Raw genomic sequence first — 21,852 nt, forward strand, 5'->3', positions numbered from 1 at the left:
TTTTTATTTCTTCATAAACCATAATTTTTCTTTGCTATCAAAGGATTTTTTTCAAACACATGTTTGACCCTATTTTACTCATATCCTGTTTAACAATTAACTTGTCAGTATCTTTTACCGAGAATTTTCTTGAAAACTTCTCTGTGTTTATTTAAAGACTGACATATATGGGTAATGTGCACAAAAAATTTTTGTTGAGTTTCATTGTGTCCAGAACATTTCATAATCTAAAAATTTGCTTTCATGTCAGAAGAAAAACCTTGAAGTTTGTCCCTTCCCACTCTCCTACTGTCGTTCATTTTAGGAAAGCCCTAATAAAATTTTACAACCATGTTAAAGTCAAGGATTTTAACCAGAAGAGAATGACAGTAAAATAACTACCTGATAGCTTCAAACAAGGTTGATTTCAAGTCTCTAGTCATTTTATTCCACCAATATCTTTATCCAAAAGATGATATGATAAACTAATCGCTTCTAACCTGAATGGAAATTAAATTTTGGTAGAGGACTGCATGCATATTGCAAACTTAATTTCTTTTTTTTAACATAACCCTCTCATTTGCCTTTTATTTTATATAGGAACTTAGCTTGGAATAAAATTACCATTCTTCAGCCCAATGCATTTTCTACTTTGCCATCTCTAATGAAGCTGTGAGTATCTCATTACTTGTTTACAGCATATTTTTTTTTAATAATTGGGGGCTATCTAGTAAATGAAGGTGTTGGTTTTGCTGGAGACACAATGCAGACTGCCCATACTCCCTGCCCCCAACACCTGGAGCTGTATTCCAGCCAGGGAGGAGCTGGCCCACTCCATCTGAGTCCTTAGGCAGATAATGAAGAAAGAGCTGGGTGACAGCTACTTCCAGCTATCCTGGTGAAGTCATCTATTTTTGTTCAATAATCAGGTAGAAGAGATAAGAAGTCAATTCATCTCTAAAGGGTTTCTGTTTCCCTAACTCACTTCTCCCTTCCTCTTTCCAAAATCCCTTGCACCTTCTCCCTCTCTTTTATCTAATAGGGATCTAAGAAATTGGTCAAACTGAAGTTAGGAGACAGAAGGAAATACCCCCCACACACAATTTTTACTTCTCACTCCTATTATTTTTGTTTAAATATAGTCCCTCCCTTTGGTTTTAGATATCCCCACTTGACAAAATGAAACTATATACAGAAAAATTTGGATGCAACTAAAACTCCACCCTCCCCTGCAATTCTGATTGTAAATATAAAGGCTATCAGAAACTAAAACTAAAATGGTTACTTTTACCACTAAGAGTAAGGACCCTACTTAGAAGTTTTATTGAGCAATTTAATCATATTTAGGTTACCTTTTTAAACAAACATTTTATGTTAACATAGAAGAAACCCAATTGTTTGATGTTTTGCAGGGACCTATCATCCAACCTCCTGTCGTCTTTTCCTGTAACTGGGTTACATGGTTTAACTCACTTAAAATTAACAGGAAATCGTGCCTTACAGAGTTTGATATCATCTGAAAACTTTCCAGAGCTCAAGTGAGTTTGTCATTGAAACTAATAAGATACATTTGTGGTCATGTGAAATAATAGACATGTTATAGTGGTTTTCCAAATTTATGAGGTCATGAGACTTTTGAATTGCATTTTATGCCCTGAAGTCCCCCACCCCTGGAACATGGTTAGGGTAAGCCCTGAAGTGGATGAATGTATCTTTCTGACCACATTTCCTTTCCTTCCAAAGATGCCTCCTAGAATCAGAGCTCATGGAAAGAGTTTGAAATCCATTGATCCATGAGATATAAACTAGACCATGTAATTAAATAACGTTATTGTACTCCTGGTACAATATTTTTTTTTTGAGGTAGGCTTTCACTCTAGTCCAGACTGATGTGGAATTCACTATTACTCTCAAGGTGGCCTCGAACTCATGGTGATCCTCCTACCTCTGCCTCCTGAGGCACCATGCCCAGTCTGGTTACAACTTTTAATTTACCTAGCTTGTATGTGTTATAATAAATGTACAAAATCAATATTTTTGCTCATGAAGTAGTGCCCTTTAAAGCCTGTTGTGCTTATTAACAATGAAGCCGTGTCATGAAAGACTATATACAAGTATATAAATCTTAAACCACATTCTTTCTTACATACTTTTTAAAATATTTTTAAAGTTTTTATTTATTTGAGACAGAGAGAGGCAGCTAGAGAGAGAGTGGGTGTGTTAGTGCCTTCAGCTGCTGTGAATGAACTCCAGATGCATGTGCCACTTTGTGCATCTGGCTTACATGGGTCCAGGGTAATCAAACCTGAGTCCTTTGGCTTCACAGGCAAATGTCTTAATCACTAAGCCATCTCTCTAGCCCTAAAATATTTTATTTGTTTATTTATTTGGCAGAGAGAGAGAGAGAATGGGCACTCCATGGGCTTTCCATTGTAAACAAACTCCAGATGTATGTGCTACTTTCTGCATCTGGCTTTACATGGGTATTAGGGAAATGAACCTGGTCCATCAGGCTTTGCAAGTACCAGCCCTTACATACTTTAAAACCATAAAAGTAACTTAACTCTAAAACATAATTCAGAAAATAGGAAAAATTAAAAATATCTTTTTAAATGTTACCTTGTATTGCTTCTTTCTAGATTTTGTTTCATAACAGTTTAATTATTAGAGTCAAAGTATACATAAAAATTTATATCCTGGGGCTAGGCAGTGACTCAGCTGTTTCCCCAATCTCTCATGTAAAAGCTGGAAGGACGTTCATTTGCAGTGACAAGTGACCCTGGCATGCACATTTGTGCACACACACACATACACACACACACACACACACACACACATACACACATACACACACAAATAAATAATTTTTTAAAAAACTTTATATCCTATGCTAGTCATTCAGCATTATGTCATAATGTTGCTATAATTTTCCTGCCATTCAATTTTAACCATTTTATTATGGAAAATTTCCATGATCTAAATTATGTAACTTAACTTTAGCAATTATAAACATTTTGGGGTGATAATTTTTAACAACCGTTATTACAAGTAACACTACAATGAACATCACTGTGCATATAACTTATTTTTTGGATTATTTATTTAGGCTAAAGACCAATGGTAGACTTGCTGGATGAAAAATATAAACACTATATTTAATGACTTGCATTTTTAAGTGTATATTTTTTGTTTTTGTCTTGTCTCTTTAAAGGGTTATAGAAATGCCATATGCTTACCAGTGTTGTGCATTTGGGGTGTGTGAGAATGTCTATAAAATTTCTAATCAGTGGAATAAAGGTGACAATGACAGTGTGGATGATCTTCATAAGAAAGATGCTGGAATATTTCAAGTTCAAGGTAAGAACTGCTATGTCATTGTGAGGAAATTGTAACTATTAGAGACTTAAAAAGTCATCACACAGATCAACTGAAGTCCAGAAGTACCTGTGCAGTTACTCCAGTAAGTGGATGGTCCATACCATTTGTTAAAGGTCACAGAGAAAGAGAATCTCCCTTAGGATTTATTCCAAAGTTGTTACATTTTCTGTTAATTAATTCTAATCATTTATATTTCTAATTAGATCCTCTTTCACATAGGTGATCCTCAAAGGCAATTAAAGGGTATCATCCCTGTGAATTTTTTTTTAAGATATACATGTAAACCTTTTCTCTGAAGGAGAAAATTCCATATCTATTCTTTTGGCCTGGGGAAAACGAAGGATATAGACATTTCAGGAGTCCTCCATATTCCAGTAGAAGGGCTTCAGAATTCACCTTCTTATCCAACCAATTTTAAATCATTCTCTTTTCATCCCCCACAGGGGTATCTGTCAGGAAGGTGAAATGAGATCATGTCTGTAAGGCCCTTGTCTTCCCTTGAAGTAAGACATTATGTAAGCACACAGTAATGCACCTCCACCACACCTGTGGTGATGAGGCAGTGCCTTTGGGCGGCAATCCTTCCTTTCCCTGACAGCCCTGCAAGTTTGCACAGGATCGAAGTAGAATGGATTCTCATTCTTTGGGCCCTAATGGTTTGTTGATTCCAAAGCAAGTGTGATTCAGTCTGTCCGCAGGCTACCTTAACCTTCCACATTGCATACACATTTAAGGAGCTACTGTCCTGGTGGTTGACTTTTTGTTTTAGGTTCTTGCTATTCTTGCTCTCATTCTAACTTTAGGTTTGCTCTTCCTAACTCATCAACTCTAATTTCTACAATATCTTTTATTAAAACTTAACTTCAGGGCTGGAGAGATGGCTTAGTGGTTAAGCGCTTGCCTGTGAAGCCTAAGGACCCCGGTTCGAGGCTCGGTTCCCCAGGTCCCACGTTAGCCAGATGCACAAGGGGGCACACGCGTCTGGAGTTCGTTTGCAGAGGCTGGAAGCCCTGGCGTGCCCATTCTCTCTCTCTCCCTCTATCTGTCTTTCTCTCTGTGTCTGTCACTCTCAAATAAATAAATAAATAAATTTAAAGAGTGTGGTAGAATCAATTAAAAAAAAAAAAAACTTCAGAGCCAAGCATGGTGGTGCATGCCTTTATTCCCAGCACTCAGGAGGCAGAGATAGGAGAATTGCCATGAGTTTGAGGTCACTCTGCGACTACATAGTGAATTCCAGGTCAGCTCAGTTTAGAGCAGGACCCTACCTTGAAAAAAAGCAAAACCTTTAACTTCAGGACTGAAAAGGTTGCTTAGTGGTTAAGACACTTGCCTGCAAAGCCTAAGGACCCAGGCTTGATTCCCCAGGACCCACATAAACCAGATGTACATAGTGGCACATGAGTCTGGAGTTTGTTTGCAGTGGCTAGAGGCCCTGGTGTACTCATTCTTTGTACCCCCTCTTTCTCAAAAATAAATTAATAAAAATAATTTTTAAAAACTTCAAATAATAGAGAGCCAGGAGCTGAAGAAATGGCTCAGTAGTTGGTACTTTCTTACAAAGTTTACTGGCCTGGGTTCAATTCACCAACACCTGCATAGAGCCAGATGCAGAAAATGGTGCATTTGTCTGGATTTCATATGCAGTAGCATGAGGCCCTGGCACACTCAGTATCATTCTCTCATGCACAAATATATATATATATATATATATATATATATATGTATGTATATATGAGAGCCTACTACATGACACTATATCGTCTACTATAAGCTACACAATGCAGATAAGGTCCTTCATGGAACTTATTTTCACTATCAGTGATTCTCAACCCTAGGCTACATATTAGAATAACAGCAAGGCTTTTTAAAATACTGAGGGGCTAGAGAGATGGTTCAGTAGTTAAAGGCACTTGCTTGCAAAGTCTGCTGGCCCAGATTTAATGCCCCAGTACCTACGTAAAGCCAGATGCATAAAGGGACAAGTACATCTGGAGTTCGTTTGCAGTGGCTAGAGGCCCTGGTGCACCCATATTCTCTCTCTCTCTCTCTCTCTCTCTCTCTCTCTCTCTCTCTCTCTCTCTCGCACGCCTGCAAATAAATTAATGAAGGTATTTAAAATAAATAAAAATACTGATGCCCAAGTCTCACACAACACCAATTAAGTTTGCATCCTTGGGAAAGAGTATTATATCATGAAACTCCTTTTCTGTGGACAGCTAAACCAAACTTCTAGTAGTTAACTTTTGTCATCTGTTAGGCAGAGTTCCCCAGGGAATACCAAAACTCAACTCTGCCTGATTTTCCATCTTGTGCTCAGAACACTTGCATTGTGGCTATTGCAGTATTAGAAAATGGTCTGTCGTCTTCTTGAAGAGAATGGCTAGAGAATTTGGGGTGGGAATCAAGCTTAGGACCTTGAGCATGCTAAGCAAATGCTCTACCACTAAGCGACAGTTCCAGTCCTTAAAAGATTGGATAAAATGGTTGCTACTCTGAATTTAGGACAGTGAGATGTGGTGCCTCCACCAGCTCTGGGAACCTAGAGTCTGGGCTCACTCTCCCTCACCTCTAGCTGAGCTGGAACACTGTGCCTTAGTAGCTTTTGTAGCACATCCACAATGGACTTTCTAATGGATCTGTAAGACAGTCAAAAGCCTGGAGAAAGCACAAAGTCTTGCCTTCATTTCTCTTTGTGATAATTCACATCTTGAAAGCAACTCAAAGTGTTCCTCATGGGGATTTGGTCCCTTAGAAAGACAGAACTAATAATTCCAGGATTTCTCATTCCTGCAGAAGAGCGTGACCTTGAAGATTTTCTGCTTGACTTTGAGGAAGACCTGAAAGCCCTTCATTCAGTGCAATGTTCACCTTCCCCAGGTGAGAAAGAGATCAAAAATGCCTTGGCAGCAGAATTCACTGTGAACTCTGAGGCTATCATTGCCACTGTGGCTATACTTCAAAAGCAAAATATGTGTCACCTATTGACTCATCAGTGTCCCTCCCCATGGGAATTTGTAAAATGCAAACAAGTGTTCATTCCCTGGAGTTATTCACCACTTGTAAATAGAACCTGGCGTTTGTGTGTGTGGTATGCATGCATGTATATATGCATGTTCATACATGTGTGCACATGCACTTGCACATATGTGCATGTGGAGTCTAGAGATCTGTGTGAGGTATTTCATCAGTAGCTCTCCTCCTTAATTAGTGAGACCAGGTCTTTCATGGAACCCAAAGCTGACTGATTGGCCGTTTGCTCCAAGGTTCTGCGTGTCTCCATCTCTGGGCGCTGAGATTACAGGCCCTAGCCATCTCGCTGAGTCTTTATGTGGGTGCTGAGTAGCTGAACTCAGGCACAACAAGCAGTTTACTTACTGAGCCATTTCCCCAGTCCCACAAATAAAACTTTTGTGGGAAACTGTTGATTCACATTAATTCAAACTTAAGAGTAAGCACATAATTACAGGTAAATATGATTTTCAAAACATTAGCTATTTGGCTTGGAATAGCATGCTGCAATCTTGCTCTGTGTAATCAATTGTAGTTGAAAGTGATTTAATTCTTCTCTATAAATAACTATTTGGGGGCTAAGGATATAACTCAGGAATGATGTGCTTTTTAGCATGCCCAAAACTCTGGTCTCAATCCCAGCAAAACAAATTTTAAAGAACTAAGTAAATGCATAAATATTTGGTGAAAGCTAACAACAGTTCATACAGATAAAGAAAGAAAGAAAAAGAAGGAATGAAAAAGGAAGGGAGAGATGGAGGGAAGGGAAGAGAAAAAAGGAAGAAGGAGGGAAGGAATAAAGGAAGGGAAGGAAGGAAAGAAGGAAGGAAGGAACGGAGGGAGGAAGGGAGAAAGGAAGGAAAGAAGGAAGGAAGGGGATTAATGCAATTGTCTCATTCCTAGAAATAGGATGAGCAAGTTGGAGGGGGCAGCTGGCAGTTGTTAATATTTTCAGTAGTCCTTGCTCCCTAATACCAAATGTTAATCCAGAACTAAGGTTAAGAGTTTCCTAAAAGGTATATTCATGCTACCTACCCATAGTTCCTTTCTGACTATGGACTATTTCCCTAGGACTATTTGTCCTTCCCTTCCTGTGGAAATTAGTGGAACATTCTGTTAGAATGAAAAATCGGGAAAATCTGGCTTTTCGCTTGGTCCCATGACATCTGTAATTTGGGGACTGTAATGAAACGAGTGCAGTTCCCCGTTTTCATTTTCTGTATATCCCCCGGGGAACACAAAGGTCTGGGCCTGCTCTTCCAGTCAGTGCTGTAGAAACCCCAGGGCATCCTGATGTGATGGAGCATGCCACCTTGGGCGCAGCAGGTTACAATACTGGCCTGTATCTCCTGCTTCTAGGAGAGAAATAAAAGAGCAACTTGGCTAAGGTGCCAACCCTGTGTGACGCAGTTTTCTCTTCCTTGGCCTGCCAGGTCCCTTCAAGCCCTGTGAGCACCTTCTTGGCAGCTGGCCGATGAGAATTGGAGTGTGGACCATAGCAGGGCTGGCACTTTCCTGTAATGCCTTGGTGACGTCCACAGTACTCGGCACCCCTCTGTACATGTCTTCCATCAAACTGTTGATCGGGGTGATTGCGGTGGCGAACATGCTCACCGGCGTCCCCAGCGCTGTGCTGGCCGGCCTGGACGCATTCACTTTTGGCAGCTTTGCGCAACATGGAGCCCAGTGGGAAAATGGAGTCGGTTGCCAAATCATTGGTTTCTTGTCCATTTTTGCTTCGGAATCATCCGTTTTCCTACTTACTCTGGCAGCCCTGGAGCGTGGGTTCTCTGTCAGGTGTTCAGCCAAGTTTGAAACGAAAACTCGCTTTTCTAGCCTGAAAGTGATCGTGTTGCTCTGTGTCCTGCTGGCCATGACCATCGCCACGGTGCCCTTGCTGGGAGGCAATGAGTACAACGCCTCCCCGCTCTGCCTGCCCCTGCCCTTTGGGGAGCCCAGCACCACGGGCTACATGGTGGCTCTCGTCTTGCTCAACTCCCTTTGCTTCCTTGTCATGACCATTGCCTACACCAGGCTCTACTGCAGCCTGGAGAAGGGCGACCTGGAGAGCATGTGGGACTGCTCCATGGTGAAACACGTTGCCCTCTTGCTCTTCACCAACTGTATACTCTACTGCCCTGTGGCTTTCTTATCCTTCTCCTCCCTGCTGAACCTCTCCTTTATCAGTCCTGAAGTCACTAAGCTGGTGCTGCTCGTGATTGTTCCGCTTCCTGCGTGTCTCAATCCTCTTCTCTACATCCTCTTCAACCCTCACTTTAAGGAGGATCTAGGTAACCTGGGAAAGCAAACCCACCTCTGGATGAGCTCAAAGCCCCCAAGCCTCATGTCCATCAACTCTGATGATGTGGAGAAACAGTCCTGCGACTCAACCCAAGCCTTGGTGGCCTTTACTCAAGCCAGCATTGCCTACGACCTGCCTTCCAATTCCAGGTCATCACCAGCTTATCCAATGAGCGAAAGCTGTCCTCTTTCTTCTGTGGCATTTGTTCCATGTCTCTAGTTAACCTGTGACGGGTAAAGTTTTCAAAAGCTGGAGACTTGAAAATGTGAGATCGAGGACATTACAATAGTAGCTAAGAAGAACTGAGCTGAAACGTGGTTTAAAAACCAAGTAAGCATCTCTAAGACAGTGTGGAAAAGCAGATACTTGAGAGGGAAATAGAAGCATAAACACTGCTTGTATAATTTGTTCAGCCAAGAAGCGAACCAGACAAGTTATTTAAGTGAAACCAGATCAAAAACAGTGGATTGAAACGTTCTTCAAAAATAATTTTCAGGATTTCAGTTGCATCCTCTTTATAATTGCATCATTATGATCTCTAGGCATAGACAGATTCACTTGCATTTAAAAAAATGAGTCTACTTAAATCCCACAATTCCTTAAAAGATGGTCAGAGGTATTAGGAGAAATAAAGTTTGAAATGGATGACATTACTAAGGTTGTAGCCTATAGAATTTCACTTTAATGACACATGGCGATATTTTAGTCTTCTTTTGGCAGAAATGATCCTTCCAAGACACCAGTTTGTGAAGTGCTAATAGAAGACATTGGTTTATTTATGCATCATTTAAAAGATCCTGGCTTTTATGAGTAAGCAACCAGGGCTTCAATCCTTGGTAGAATAAAACTGAGTACAAATATTTTGAAAGGAAAACAAACTGAAATTCTTAAATTGCCCCTAAGGCAATCAGGTATAGGTGATGTTGGTCTTGTGTAACTCATTTTTAACTTGTTAGTGTCCAAAGCTCAGAAAGAAAGTTCATTGCTGGCAATGGACATACCTGGAAAAGATAGTAAGCAGTATGGGATATTGTTTATTTGTTTTGAATGAGTGCACATGTTTTGTAAGAGGTGTTATCATTGATTCAAGTGGATGGGCATCTTAAGATAATCAAATGCAGATATGACATAAATGAAGCCCATGGATGGAATCCTCACACATTCATCTCTAGTAGCCTGAGCAACATGCCTGACAACATTTTGGGCTCAAAAAAAAAAAAAAAAAAAAACTTAGTAAAACATTATTCTGTTTATTTAGCTTGGTTTTAGCTGTATCCATTTTGGATCAACTACTTTATATGAGGAACAGTCCTTCTCTGCTTATTCCATATTAACACAGATATTAGATACTTAAAAATTATTAAATATGAAGAGTCAAAGGATTAATTCTTAACTTCTGTGATCCTATATCACTTCATTGAACCCAAATCAAAAGGCTGTTAGGTAGATTTATTTTTATATAAGCATGTTTATTTTGATCAGATGTTTTAACTTGGAATTAAAAATACATTTATGAGATGTTTTATAAGATGTGTACATATAGAATTGTATTTATTACTATAGTAAAGATTCAATGACATTAAAAACCATGACAATAAACCATGTACAGTGGCATATTCTTCCATTTATATTGTCTCTCTGCCCATTTTCCTTAAATGCATTAATTGTCTGTAATATATGTAAATATATAGTACTTGTAAATACATTCCAAGCTTGCTTTTCTATTGGGTACAAAGAAATTTGTAATAAAATGTATGACTACAAAACAAAATATTTTCAAGTCTATTTATTGAGATTATAGGCATATACATATATGAGCTAATGTTTTAAATTTTTGGGATGCTTTTGTTACATAAGTACTTGTGCTCTAATATTTAGATTGGATTTATTAAATCTTTCATATGAACAAGTCACAATATCTTTACTAATGTCTGCATTATTTTAAATGTGATTGAAAAATCATTCTGTCATGACCTTGGTGAAATTTATTGTCCTCAGTAATGGCTTGGATTTTATAGCCATGACCTATACTTATCCCAAACTAGTTCTGCAATGTAAAATGTGTGTGTGTGCACATGCCCACACACATACACAATTAGAAAGAAATGTATGAATAACAAGTCAATCTTAAATTAGTCAACATAGACATGGGTTTTCTATAAAATCTTTCTTCAGTGCAAACACTTTCATGACAATGTTATAGCCAAAATATGAGAACATAAAATTCCAAGGGCAAAAATATACTGTTCCTTTCCCATCCCTGTCATTCAAAAACGTAAGAAATGAAATGAATTCTCTAGGTATCTTCTTCCTACTGATGCAGAGTTCTGGGGTTCAGTAAGGGTCCCCCAGAATTTATGAACCCCAAGTTTTGAGTTCTGTCCTACCTTTAATAAAAATTGATAGATGGACTCAAGAAGGATAGATTATGAATTATTAAGTTTATTAGGGGGAAATCACAAGTTGTGTGGTTCATTTTTTAATATTTTTATTTATGTATTTATTTGAGAGAGAGAGAATGGGTGTACCAGGGCCACTAGCCACTGAAAATGACCTCCAAACACACGTACCACCTGTGCATCTGGCATTATGTGGGTACTGGGGAATCAAACCTGGGCTCTTAGACTTCACAGGCAAGTGCCTTAACCACTAAGCCATCTCTCCAGCCCAAATTGTGGGGTTTATTTAAGGAAGATTGGGATTTAAGAGAAACTGAGGACTTTAGAGAGATTGGAGTAAAGCTTCAAGCACATTAACTTAAAAGAAACTGAGGCTTTTAAAGAGAGATTTGAGCCGCAAATGTGTGGAAGGTAAGAGAAATGGAGGCTTTTAGAGAGGAATCAGAGTAGAGCTGCAGGCATGTGGGAAGCTCACCTGAGAGAAACTGAGGCTTTTTTGTATTTTTATTTATTTTATTTTTATTTATTTATTTGAGAGAGGGATAGAGGAAGAGAGAGAGAGAATGAGCACACCAGAGCTTCCAACCACTGCAAATTAACTCCAGACACGTGCCACGTTGTGCATCTGGCTTACATGGGTCCTGGGGAATGGAACCGAGGTCCTTTGGCTTTACAGGCAAATGCCTTAACTGCTAAGCCATCTCTCTAGCTCCGAAAATGAGCCTTTTAAAGAGAGACTAGAGTAAGGCTGTAAGCATGTGAAGGATAAAATTTAGGAGCTTGTGTAAGGAGACTTAGAAGAAACACACATGATATTTGCCTTGTGCTTTCCTTTAGAGGGAAGTTAAGAGGGCAAACAGTGAGGCTCAAAAAGAATAAGAGGGGCTAGAATGATGGCTTCGAGGTTAAGGAGATTGCCTGTGAAGCCTAAGAACCCATGTTCAACTTCCCAGATCCCATATAAGGCAGATGCATAAGGTGATGCCTGTGCAAGGTTGCACATGCACATAAGGTTGTGCACGTGTTTGGAGTTCAATTACAATGGCTGGAGGCCCTGGCGCACCAAGCATCAAATCAGAGACCAAGAAATTCAGAGGAAAACTGAGAAATGGAGAGAGTTATACTCATGGTTCCTCCAAGTTTAAGGAAACTACACAGGTTACAGGTAGTTTATTTCAAGTAAAGCAAGGGCTCTCTCTCCTCTTAATCTCATTCTTCTAGCTCAGGCAGCAGACACACAGCGGATCTCAGTCTTTCTTCTCACTATACTTACTTTTGGAAGACCAAACTTAGGAACAAATTCTGGTAACCAATTTCTGCCTTTCTTGCTCAAGAAAGTATAGGTCAGTGATGTAATTTTTTAAAAACGAAAACATTTATATCTACCTTAGTTTTTTTATAAATAAATCTACATGCTTCATTATTTTATTAGCAAAGCACATACTGTTCTTTAAAGCATCCGATAAATATCCTCCACGATTATGCAACATAAAAAGAAGTGGAGTTGCATCACAAATGAATAAGTCAACAGTAAGAACAGGGGAAACATACAAATGTTAACAGGTTGAACAGTTTTGAAAAAAAATAAAGCAATTTTTAAATAATTTTATTTATTTATCCATTTTGTTTATTTATTTATTTGAGAAAGAGTCAGATAGAGAATGGGTACACCAACGCCTTCAGCAGCAAACAATCTCCAGACTCATGTGCCACCTTGTGCATCTGGCTTAAGTGGGTCATGAAGAATCAAACCTGGGTCCTTTGGCTTTGCAGGCAAGTGCCTAAACCTCAAAGCCATCTTTTTAGCATTGAAACAAAATTGTAAAAGCATAAACTTCTACCTCTGCCTCTAAAGTGCTGAAATTAAAGGTATATGCCACCACGCCTGGCTTAAAATAAAATAAAATAAAATCCTGCTGGGCCTGGGGCTGCATAGTCAGTTCCAGGTCAGCATTAGATAAAGTGAAACCCACCTTGGGAAAAAAAAAAAAAATTCCTACTTTCTGATATGGCAAGAAGTTCTAGTCTGCAGTCTGGTTTTGTGTTTCCTAATCCAGATCTGGAATTAACTATTTCTCAAGGGAGTAGTTCTCAAGTATGGAATAGGGACAGAGATTTCCTGTGATGCTTTTGTGCTCAAATTATTTTCATAATATTAAGATGCTACTTTCCCTTTTAAATTATCATTCTCTCTCAAATATACCAGGAGTTTTTCAGACACTACAATGTGTAGATTCTAACTGAATACAGAAGCAGTTATAAGGCCTCAGATACCATGTCAAATAAATACTAAAGAGATTTATAAAAATGTAAAAAATATTATTTTCAAAAATGAATTTTTTCATTTCACAAACTCAGCATGCAGATAAAAACAAAACAAGACCTAGAATTTCTATTTCAATAGGAGGGAGATGATTGACAGTACACAAATATAAACAAGGAAACAAACATAAGTGAAAGAACTGAAGATCTTCAGGAGTGAGTAACAGTCATCTTCTTTAGATGCAGAGCTTGGGAAAAGTTCCTTTAGAAAGACATTGTTATCACTGAGAATTTAATTTTCAAGTGCAGCCATCTCTGCTTTCGCATTCAACCGGTTGCATCAAGATAGTCATCGTTTTTTGTCACTCAGTTCAAATTTCACCTCTAACTCTGTTTTGAATGACATTTCACTAGAAAAGTCTATTAGATGGCTGTTACTACACATCATTTTGTTCTTGATTGTTCCTAAAGAGAAAACCGTTCTTATATTCAATGCAAAATAGTTTTTTTTAACTTAGTTTTGGCCAAAAAAATAATAAGATAAAATTAATAGCACCTTTTTCATTTTGAACTAGAAAAGCTCCAACAGCTGAAAATTTAACAATGTCCTGCTGCTTCCGTTATTGCATTACATTTAGCTCAGAGCCCATTAGCTAGCACGAGAATGAATCCTGGATCAATTAACAGGGCTCATTGTGACCATGGTAGTGCCATCCATGCTAGTCAGCATTCGGAAAGTTTATTTTACAGTTTAACTCCACAGATAAAAGAGACCCATCTCCCTTGAGGCCACGGAAGGCAGGCTGCAGAGGCCCTTAGGGACAATTATGGCTGCTTCCTCTTGCAAGTGAACTGATCCGGCTGTAACCCATCTGCTTCAATATTTTCCTTGTAAGCATTCCGAAAGATGTGGAACTCAAATCCTACAAGGACTCACTCTTCTCTCAGGCAACTTCCAACAACTGTGGCCCTTTCTGCCTACAAGTTAAGATGGTAAACTTCAGCTTGTCAGTATTCAGAAATGGTTTTAAAAATCAAAATGTGTTGAGCAGAGAAACACTGTGGACAAGTTATTGTGGACATGACTTTCTATTCTGCTCACTGCACTTTTAAAAAGACAATGATGGCCAGGTGTGGTGGTGCACGCCTTTAATCCCAGCGCTCAGGAGGCAGAGTTAGGAAGATTGCCATGAGTTGGAGGCCACCCTGAGACTACAGAGTGAATTCCAGGTCAGCCTGGGCTAGAGAGAGACCTTATCTCGAAAAACAATAAAAAAAAATAAAAATAGAAGCCGGGCGTGGTGGCACACACCTTTAAGCCCAGCACTCGGGAGGCAGAGGTAGGAGGATCGCTGTGAGTTCAAAGCCACCCTGAGACCACATAGTGAATTCGAGGTCAGCCTGAGCCAGAGTGAAACTCTGCCTCGAAAACCTAAAAAATTAATTAATTAATTAATTTTTTTTTTAAAAAGGACTCGCGGCTCTTGCACGCCCCTGGGCGCCCGCTGTCCTTTCCGCTTCCCACACACTGTCCGAGCAGGTGGAAGGGCGGCAAAAACACAAATGCTCCGCTGCCCGGGGTTATGCCCGCTGCCCGGGGTCGTGCCCGCCGCCCGCAAGGCCACCGCCGCAGTTACCTTCCTTCACGGACCGGGAGATACTGGGCACGGATGGACAGAAGCGTTTGCAGGTATCAGAAGTTCACATATCAAACATACCTGCCCGCAGGCGCCAGTCATGCCTGTGACCTTAAATATGAACAAGGCTATGCCTTCATGGTTTGACATGACTGGGCTTTCACCAGATTCTCAGGAGGATGAATCTGGAATTAACAGGCAGCAGAAAATGTAAACACCTTGATAGATCAAGAGGTAAAGAAGGGCATCCCTTCGAACGGAATTATTGTGGGAGGATTTCTCGGGAGGAGCTCTCTCCCGGTCCGCGCTGCTCCCCACGCAACAGAAAGGGGCGGGCGGCGCTGCACTCAGTTGTTTCCTGGCTTCCACTTCCATCTGCGTCTGCACAGGGTCCTATCAGTGGCTCCAACAGAGAGATTTCTATCCTCCAGGGTCGTGGAGATAGTGACCCTTTAGTTCTCTTCATGCTTGGTTCTCTGACTGTTGAAAATATAAAACCATTGGCAAATACAGATAATGTAGCCTTCAAATTCTATGAAGGAATGACGCTCACTTAGTGTCAACAGGAAATGATGGATGTCAAGCATTTCATTGATAAGCTCCTACCTCCAATTGATTGGCGTTACTGAGAGGCCTTGTGTACATTACACCAGCATCATTGTACTAGAGTATAAATCTTTTCCTTTTTTTTTTTTTTTTTTTTTTGTTTTGTTTGTTTGTTTTTCGAGGTAGGGTCTCACTCTAGCCCAGGATGACCTGGAATTCACTATGGAGTCTCAGGGTGGCCTCGAACTCACGGTGATCCTCCTACCTCTGCCTCCCAAGTGCTGGGAACAAAGTGGTGCGCACCATGCCCGGCTTCTTTTCCCATTTCTGATCTTTAAACTCCCTAACATTTGCAGTATTAAAATGTTTTGCAATTACATGCCTATGATACAGACTAGGTGATGTCTCCTGGTGGGAAGCTTATGATCTTTAAGTTTCTATACATATATTTGTATATCCAGAACATACTACTATTAAAGTAGGTGAAACAGCTAGCTTCCTTTTCCCAAAGTAATTCAGCAGAATACTGTAATCAGAGTTCTTATTATCATTTGAAAATTACTAGTATGCTTAAAGAAAATTTGTTCAAGTATAGGTAAGTGGGTCAGATATAAATGACTTGTTCATGCTGTGGCCTAGACTATGGATTAGACCACAGTTGCATAGTGACTGTGCAGTATCTGTATTTTTGTATATGCATTCATATATATGTAAGGATTGTAATACATAAGAGTTAGATGCCATTATATTATTCTTTATACTAGCTATAATTCTTTTCAATGTCAAAAAGAGTAATATTTTCTTCAAGTAATGGTCCTTTTATTGGGGGACTAGGCTTTTCTTTTCTCAGATATTTCTATTTAATATTCTTTTGTAATTACAAAAAAAATTACTTTCTAGATTTTCTATAGCAGATAGAATACCACTTCCCTACCATAGAAATCCACCAATATATACTATAAGTTCACATTCTAAATTACAAACATATGATATTTAAAATCTAAGTACACTTCAAAAGAAACCAAATATTTCTTTATGTATTTCAAATAACTACACCTCAGTCCAAATTCAGACCTCTATAGTTATTAAAATCTTCAATACAGGTAATAATAATAAGTAAATGCTTTTTTCTGTAAACAACTGAAATGTTAGATCATGTTCTTGTATGTTTAGAACTATTACAAATTTCTAAAATAATTAGGTCTACTTATATTGTAGAGTCTAAGTTTATAGATGTTTAAAGCCATTTTACTATAGAAGAGCAATCTACTAGAAGTTTTTGCTTTATTTTTATCTCTCAAGGAAATAATTTAAATTTTCATTTTAGACAAATGATTTTTTTAAGATCAGTCTTCTTGTGCAGACATAAAATAGCAATTAATTGATTTTTCAATTGTCAGTGTCCAGATTACTACTAAAAGTATTTTTAAAAGTTATGGGTAATACTGATTAATCATAGCTGGGTATGGTGGTGCACACCTTTAATCACAGTACTCAGAAGGCAGAGGTAGGAGGATTACCATGAGTTCCCATTCACCCTGAGACTACATAGTAAATTCTAGGTCAGCCTGAGCTACAGTGAGACCCTAGCTCAAAAAAAAAAAAAAAAAATTAATCAGAACCTTAATACAATACTTACCACACCGTTTAATATGTAGCAGAAATGCACAGTTGTTATTTTTGGACTGTGTTAATTTTCCTGCTGTATTTCAACTTACCAAAACAATGTTATGATTGCATCTCTGTAAATGGGTGCTAATTGATAATGGAAATAATTTAATAATGGACTAGATAGGATATTAGTAATGAAGCCATATGTTTGTCTCATTTAAAAATTTTTAAACAATCATTTAATATATCATTTTGCTTTACCTTGAAGAACATAAACATATTTCAGTTATGCAAATCATTAAGTTCTTATTTATAGCAAGAAATATTTTGTTGACTTGTGTGCTATAATGTGGGGAAATGTAAATTTTTTCATGGTTTCTATCAATGTGAAACAAATTTAATTCTGGCTCTTCTGTGGCTTTTTCTTTTTTTTCTTACAAGTTTTGTATTGACACAGGTCAGGCCTCATTTATGTAGCAAGGCTGCCCTTGTAAGCATGATCTTCCTGCCTCTACTGCCTAGGTGCTAGAATTACAAAAGCCTATGGCAGAGGAGGTCATGAGCCTTAGGGGCATAAAGTCTACTCTTGTCTGGATAAATGTATATATTATTCTCACCAAACTGCCCTGAAAGCACTACACTTAATGTTCATATACATATATTAATGCTACTCTCACTTCTGATTAGAAAAGCTTCTTTTTTTCAGATGGCAATGACCACTGGGATGACCCAAAAGGCAACATAGTGCTGAGAAGAAGGGACGGAGGAGTGTCCAGCACCAGTCACTTTACACCCTCTAAGGCACAGGGTCCATTGCAGAAGAGGTGGACAAAAGAATGTAAGAGCCAAAGGAAAGGTACCACTCCTTACATACAACTGTCCAGACAGAAATTGGCCTCGATATGCATGACCTCACTGTGCCTAACAACACCATCACAAGACCCTCATAATAGGAGAAAAAGTTGATGACATCAAATTAGGAGAGAGACTAATGGAGAGAGGAAGGGGATATGATGGACAGCAGAGTTGTGAAGGGGAAAGTGGGGGTGGGGAGGGAAATATCGTGGTTTATTTTCTGTAACTATAGAAGTTGTCAATAAAAAAAAAAATGAGGAAAAAACTACAAAAAAGATAAAAGAAATGATAGTCCACTGAAGAATAGTTGAAAGAGTGAAGAATGTTTCATCTATAGAAAAAAAAAAATGCTAAAGGAAAAAACTGTTTAAAATATTTGAGTAGGGCTAGAATGATGAATTAGTGGTTAAGGCACTTGCTACAAAGCCTTAGGACCCAGGTTCAATTCTCCAGTACCCACATATACTAGATACACAAGGTGACGCATGTGTCTGGATTTCATTTGCAGTGGCTGGAAGCCCTGGCACGCCTATTCTCTCTATCTGCCTCTCTCTCTCTCTCTCTCTCTCTCTCTCTCTCCCTCCCTCCCTCCCTCCCTCCCTCCCTCTCTCTCTCTCTCTCTCTCTCTCTCTCTCTCTCTGTCAAATAAATAAATAAATACAAAACAGAAAGTCACCTAAGTCAGTCATAGGTCAAAATCACAGAAATAGCAACACTAAAGATAACAAATAACCAAGCTGAGATGCTGCAAAATATATTTTCTCTTTGCCTATTTAAAGTCCTTATTGATCATCACTTTGTGCCTGTCTTTCTTCTCTTCCTCTTTTTTTTTCTTTGTTTTGTTAGTTTTTCGAGGTAGGTTCTCACTCTAGCCAAAAGCTGACCTGAATTTACTTTGTAGTCTCAGGATGGTCTTGAACTGACAGCAATCCTCCTACCTCTGCCTCCCGAGTGCTGAGATTAAAGGCAAGAGCCACCACACCTGGTTCTACTACCACCACTTTTTCTTCTCCTCCTCCTCCTTTTCCTCTTCCTCCTTCTACTTTTTGTTTTGTTGTTGATGTTGTTTGAGGTATGATTTCCCTGTAGCCTAGGCTGACCTGGAACTCACTTTATAATCTCAGGCTGGTCTTGAACTCACAGCAATCCTCCTCATCCTACGTCAGCTTCTAGCATGCTGGGATTAAAGGTGTGTGCCACCACACCTGACCTGTATTTCTTCTTCTTTCCCCTCACTTTAAAAATTTTTTTTCTGATCTATTTTTTTAAATTATTTATTTATTTATTTATTTATTTGAGAGCGACAGACACAGAGAGAAAGACAGATAGAGGGAGAGAGAGAATGGGCGCGCCAGGGCTTCCAGCCTCTGCAAACGAACTCCAGACGCATGCGCCCCTTTGTGCATCTGGCTAACGTGGGACCTAGGGAACCAAGCCTCGAACCGGGGTCCTTAGGCTTCACAGGCAAGCGCTTAACTGCTAAGCCATCTCTCTAGCCCTGATCTATTTTTTATCTAGTTATTAGAGACAGCAAGAGAGTAAGAATGGGTATGCTAAGGCCTCTAGCCACTGCAAATGAGCTCCAGATGCATGACCATGTGCATCTGTCTTACACAGGACCTGGAGAATTGAACCTGGGTTCTTAGGCTTCACAGGAAAGCACTTTAACCACTAAGCCATCTCCCCAGCCCTCCCCTCACTTTTTTATTTGAATTTTAATTTTTGCTTTTTTGAGTGAGAGAGAATTGTCATGCCAGGGCCTCCAGCCACTACAATCAAACTCCACACTCATGAGCCATCTTGTGTGCATGTGGGACCTTGTGCACTTGCTGCATCTATATGTGTCTGGCTTACATAGAATCTGGAGAGTCAAACATGGGTCCCTAGGCTTCTCAGGCAAGTGCCCTAACCACTAAGCAATCTCTGCAGCCCTTTCACCTCATTTTTCACCTCAAGCTATAAATACCACAATACTGAGGTATTCTGTCTAAGGTAATATAGCCAATAGCTATATTAGGTTCTTTTGATCATAAATAATGAGAAAGAGTAGATAGTTATTAGGAGTGTAGCAGACAGATTCAGGTTCACTGAGATGAACTTCCAGACCAGGCACAGTTATGGAGGAAGGGATTTATTGAAGCTTACAGATCCAGGGGAAGTTCCATAATGGCAGAAGAAGCTGGCCTGCCTTTACAGGCCCAAGCGTACACAGAGAGAGAAGCACAAGCCAAAAAGCCAAAAGCCACAAAGCACACTTCAGGAACTCCAGATAGGCACACTTTGCATATTTTTAGATTGAAATCTGAAACCTACCACCATACCTTAAGATCCACGCAATGACACTGCCTCCAGCCAGGTGGCTGCAGATGCAAGCTACAAACAATAAAAAACTGAATATACTGGGGGCTATCTATTCAAATCACCAAAAGGAATGACCCTAATAAGAAAATATTCTAAATAAGAAAAATGAAAAGTCAGGGTTGGAAAATTTGAGGCTTGTGACCCATAGTATTGAAATGGAAGGCTTTACCTTGGCCTAGAATGAAATATTCTTCTTGTCCCTGATATGGCTTAGATATGGTTTATCACCAACATGAGTCATCTTCAGATTTAATTTTCAATGGAATGGTATTGAAAAATGATAAGAGCCGAATAGATGGTTCAACGCTTAAGGCACTTGCCTGCAAAGCCTAAAAACCCAGATTCAATTCCTCAGTACCCATGTAAAGGCAGATGCACAAAGTGGTGCAAGGATCTGGAGGCCATTTGCAGTAGCTAGAGGCTCTGGTGTGTTCTCTCTCTTTCTCTCTCTCTCTCTCTCTCTCTTTACAAATAAATAAATAAATTTTTGAAAAAAAGAAGCTGGGCATGGTGACACACGTCTTTTATCTCAGCACTTGAGAGGCAGAGGTTGGAGGACCTCCATGAGTTCAAGCCCACCCTGAGACTACATAGTGAATTCCAGGTTAGTCTGAGCTAGACCAAGACCCTACTTTGAAAAACAAAAACTAAACTAAAAAAAAAGAAAAGATGGTAAGAGCTTTAAGAGATGACCAATTTGAGATGAAATAACTCCTTTCCTGAGATAGAAGTTGCTAGTGAAAAATCAGATTACCATAAAAAATGAGCTAAGCTTCACTGATGTTCTCCTGCTATCTCTTCAATGCATACTCATTCATTCTTTTGCTTCTACCATGAGTGGGAAGCAACATAAGGCCCTCACTAGCATCATGCTCTTAGACTGCCAGCCTTCAGAGCTATAAAGCAAAATAACATTGACCCCAAAAATTATCCCATTTCAGTTATTTAGGAATAGCAATAGAAAATAGACTAAAGTATTCTCTTAACTTCCTAGATCTTCTATTAATATGGTGACCCAGTTTTTGTCTTTGTTTCAACTATTTATGTTGATACCAGTTGTAATCTCTGTTCTGTAAGTTCTCTCTGAGGCACAGCTTTGCTTGTATATTCACTCTTACTTATAGATATATCACCTCTTTCACCACCATTTTCCTCCAAGATCTCCTCTTGAGGCATGTGCATTTTACTAACCTGCTTGCCTCACTTGAAATCTTCCATTCCATATCATGCTCCTACACAACAGATTAATCTTTGCACAGGCTAAGCCTGGGGATATAGAAAACTATGCCTTTTGGGGTGTGAGCTCTTAGGACACAAGGAACTCAACAGCTTCTACAAAGATTTCCTGATGTGACAAGCATGTTCCAAAACAAAATTTTTTAAAGTTTTTTTACTATGTTTTATTTATTTATTTGACACAGAGAGAGAGGGAAAAGGAAAAAGAGAGAGAGAATGAGCACACTAAGGCCTCTAGCCATTGCAAACAAACTCCAGATGCATGTGCCACCTT

At 39.2% G+C, this 21,852-nt stretch overlaps 1 protein-coding gene and 1 pseudogene across 2 annotated transcripts in view; both read left to right on the plus strand.

Annotated features, from left to right (window-relative positions):
* Lgr5 (leucine rich repeat containing G protein-coupled receptor 5) overlaps positions 1–10,307 on the plus strand; it is a 151,960-nt gene extending 141,653 nt beyond the window's left edge. For both annotated transcript variants that reach the window (XM_004650102.2, XM_045153691.1), the window contains 5 exons: positions 580–651; positions 1,392–1,517; positions 3,191–3,336; positions 6,154–6,237; positions 7,803–10,307. In XM_004650102.2, coding sequence (XP_004650159.2) covers positions 580–651; positions 1,392–1,517; positions 3,191–3,336; positions 6,154–6,237; positions 7,803–8,890 — 1,516 coding nt within the window. In that variant the 3' untranslated portion in view covers positions 8,891–10,307. The remainder of the gene's footprint in view (positions 1–579; positions 652–1,391; positions 1,518–3,190; positions 3,337–6,153; positions 6,238–7,802) is intronic.
* A 3,932-nt stretch (positions 10,308–14,239) lies between these two features.
* Positions 14,240–15,598, plus strand: LOC101595981 (annotated as a pseudogene).
* Positions 15,599–21,852: the final 6,254 nt, after the last annotated feature.

This window comes from Jaculus jaculus, chromosome 6 (genome assembly GCF_020740685.1).
Source record: "Jaculus jaculus isolate mJacJac1 chromosome 6, mJacJac1.mat.Y.cur, whole genome shotgun sequence".
Classification (NCBI taxonomy): domain Eukaryota; kingdom Metazoa; phylum Chordata; class Mammalia; order Rodentia; family Dipodidae; genus Jaculus; species Jaculus jaculus.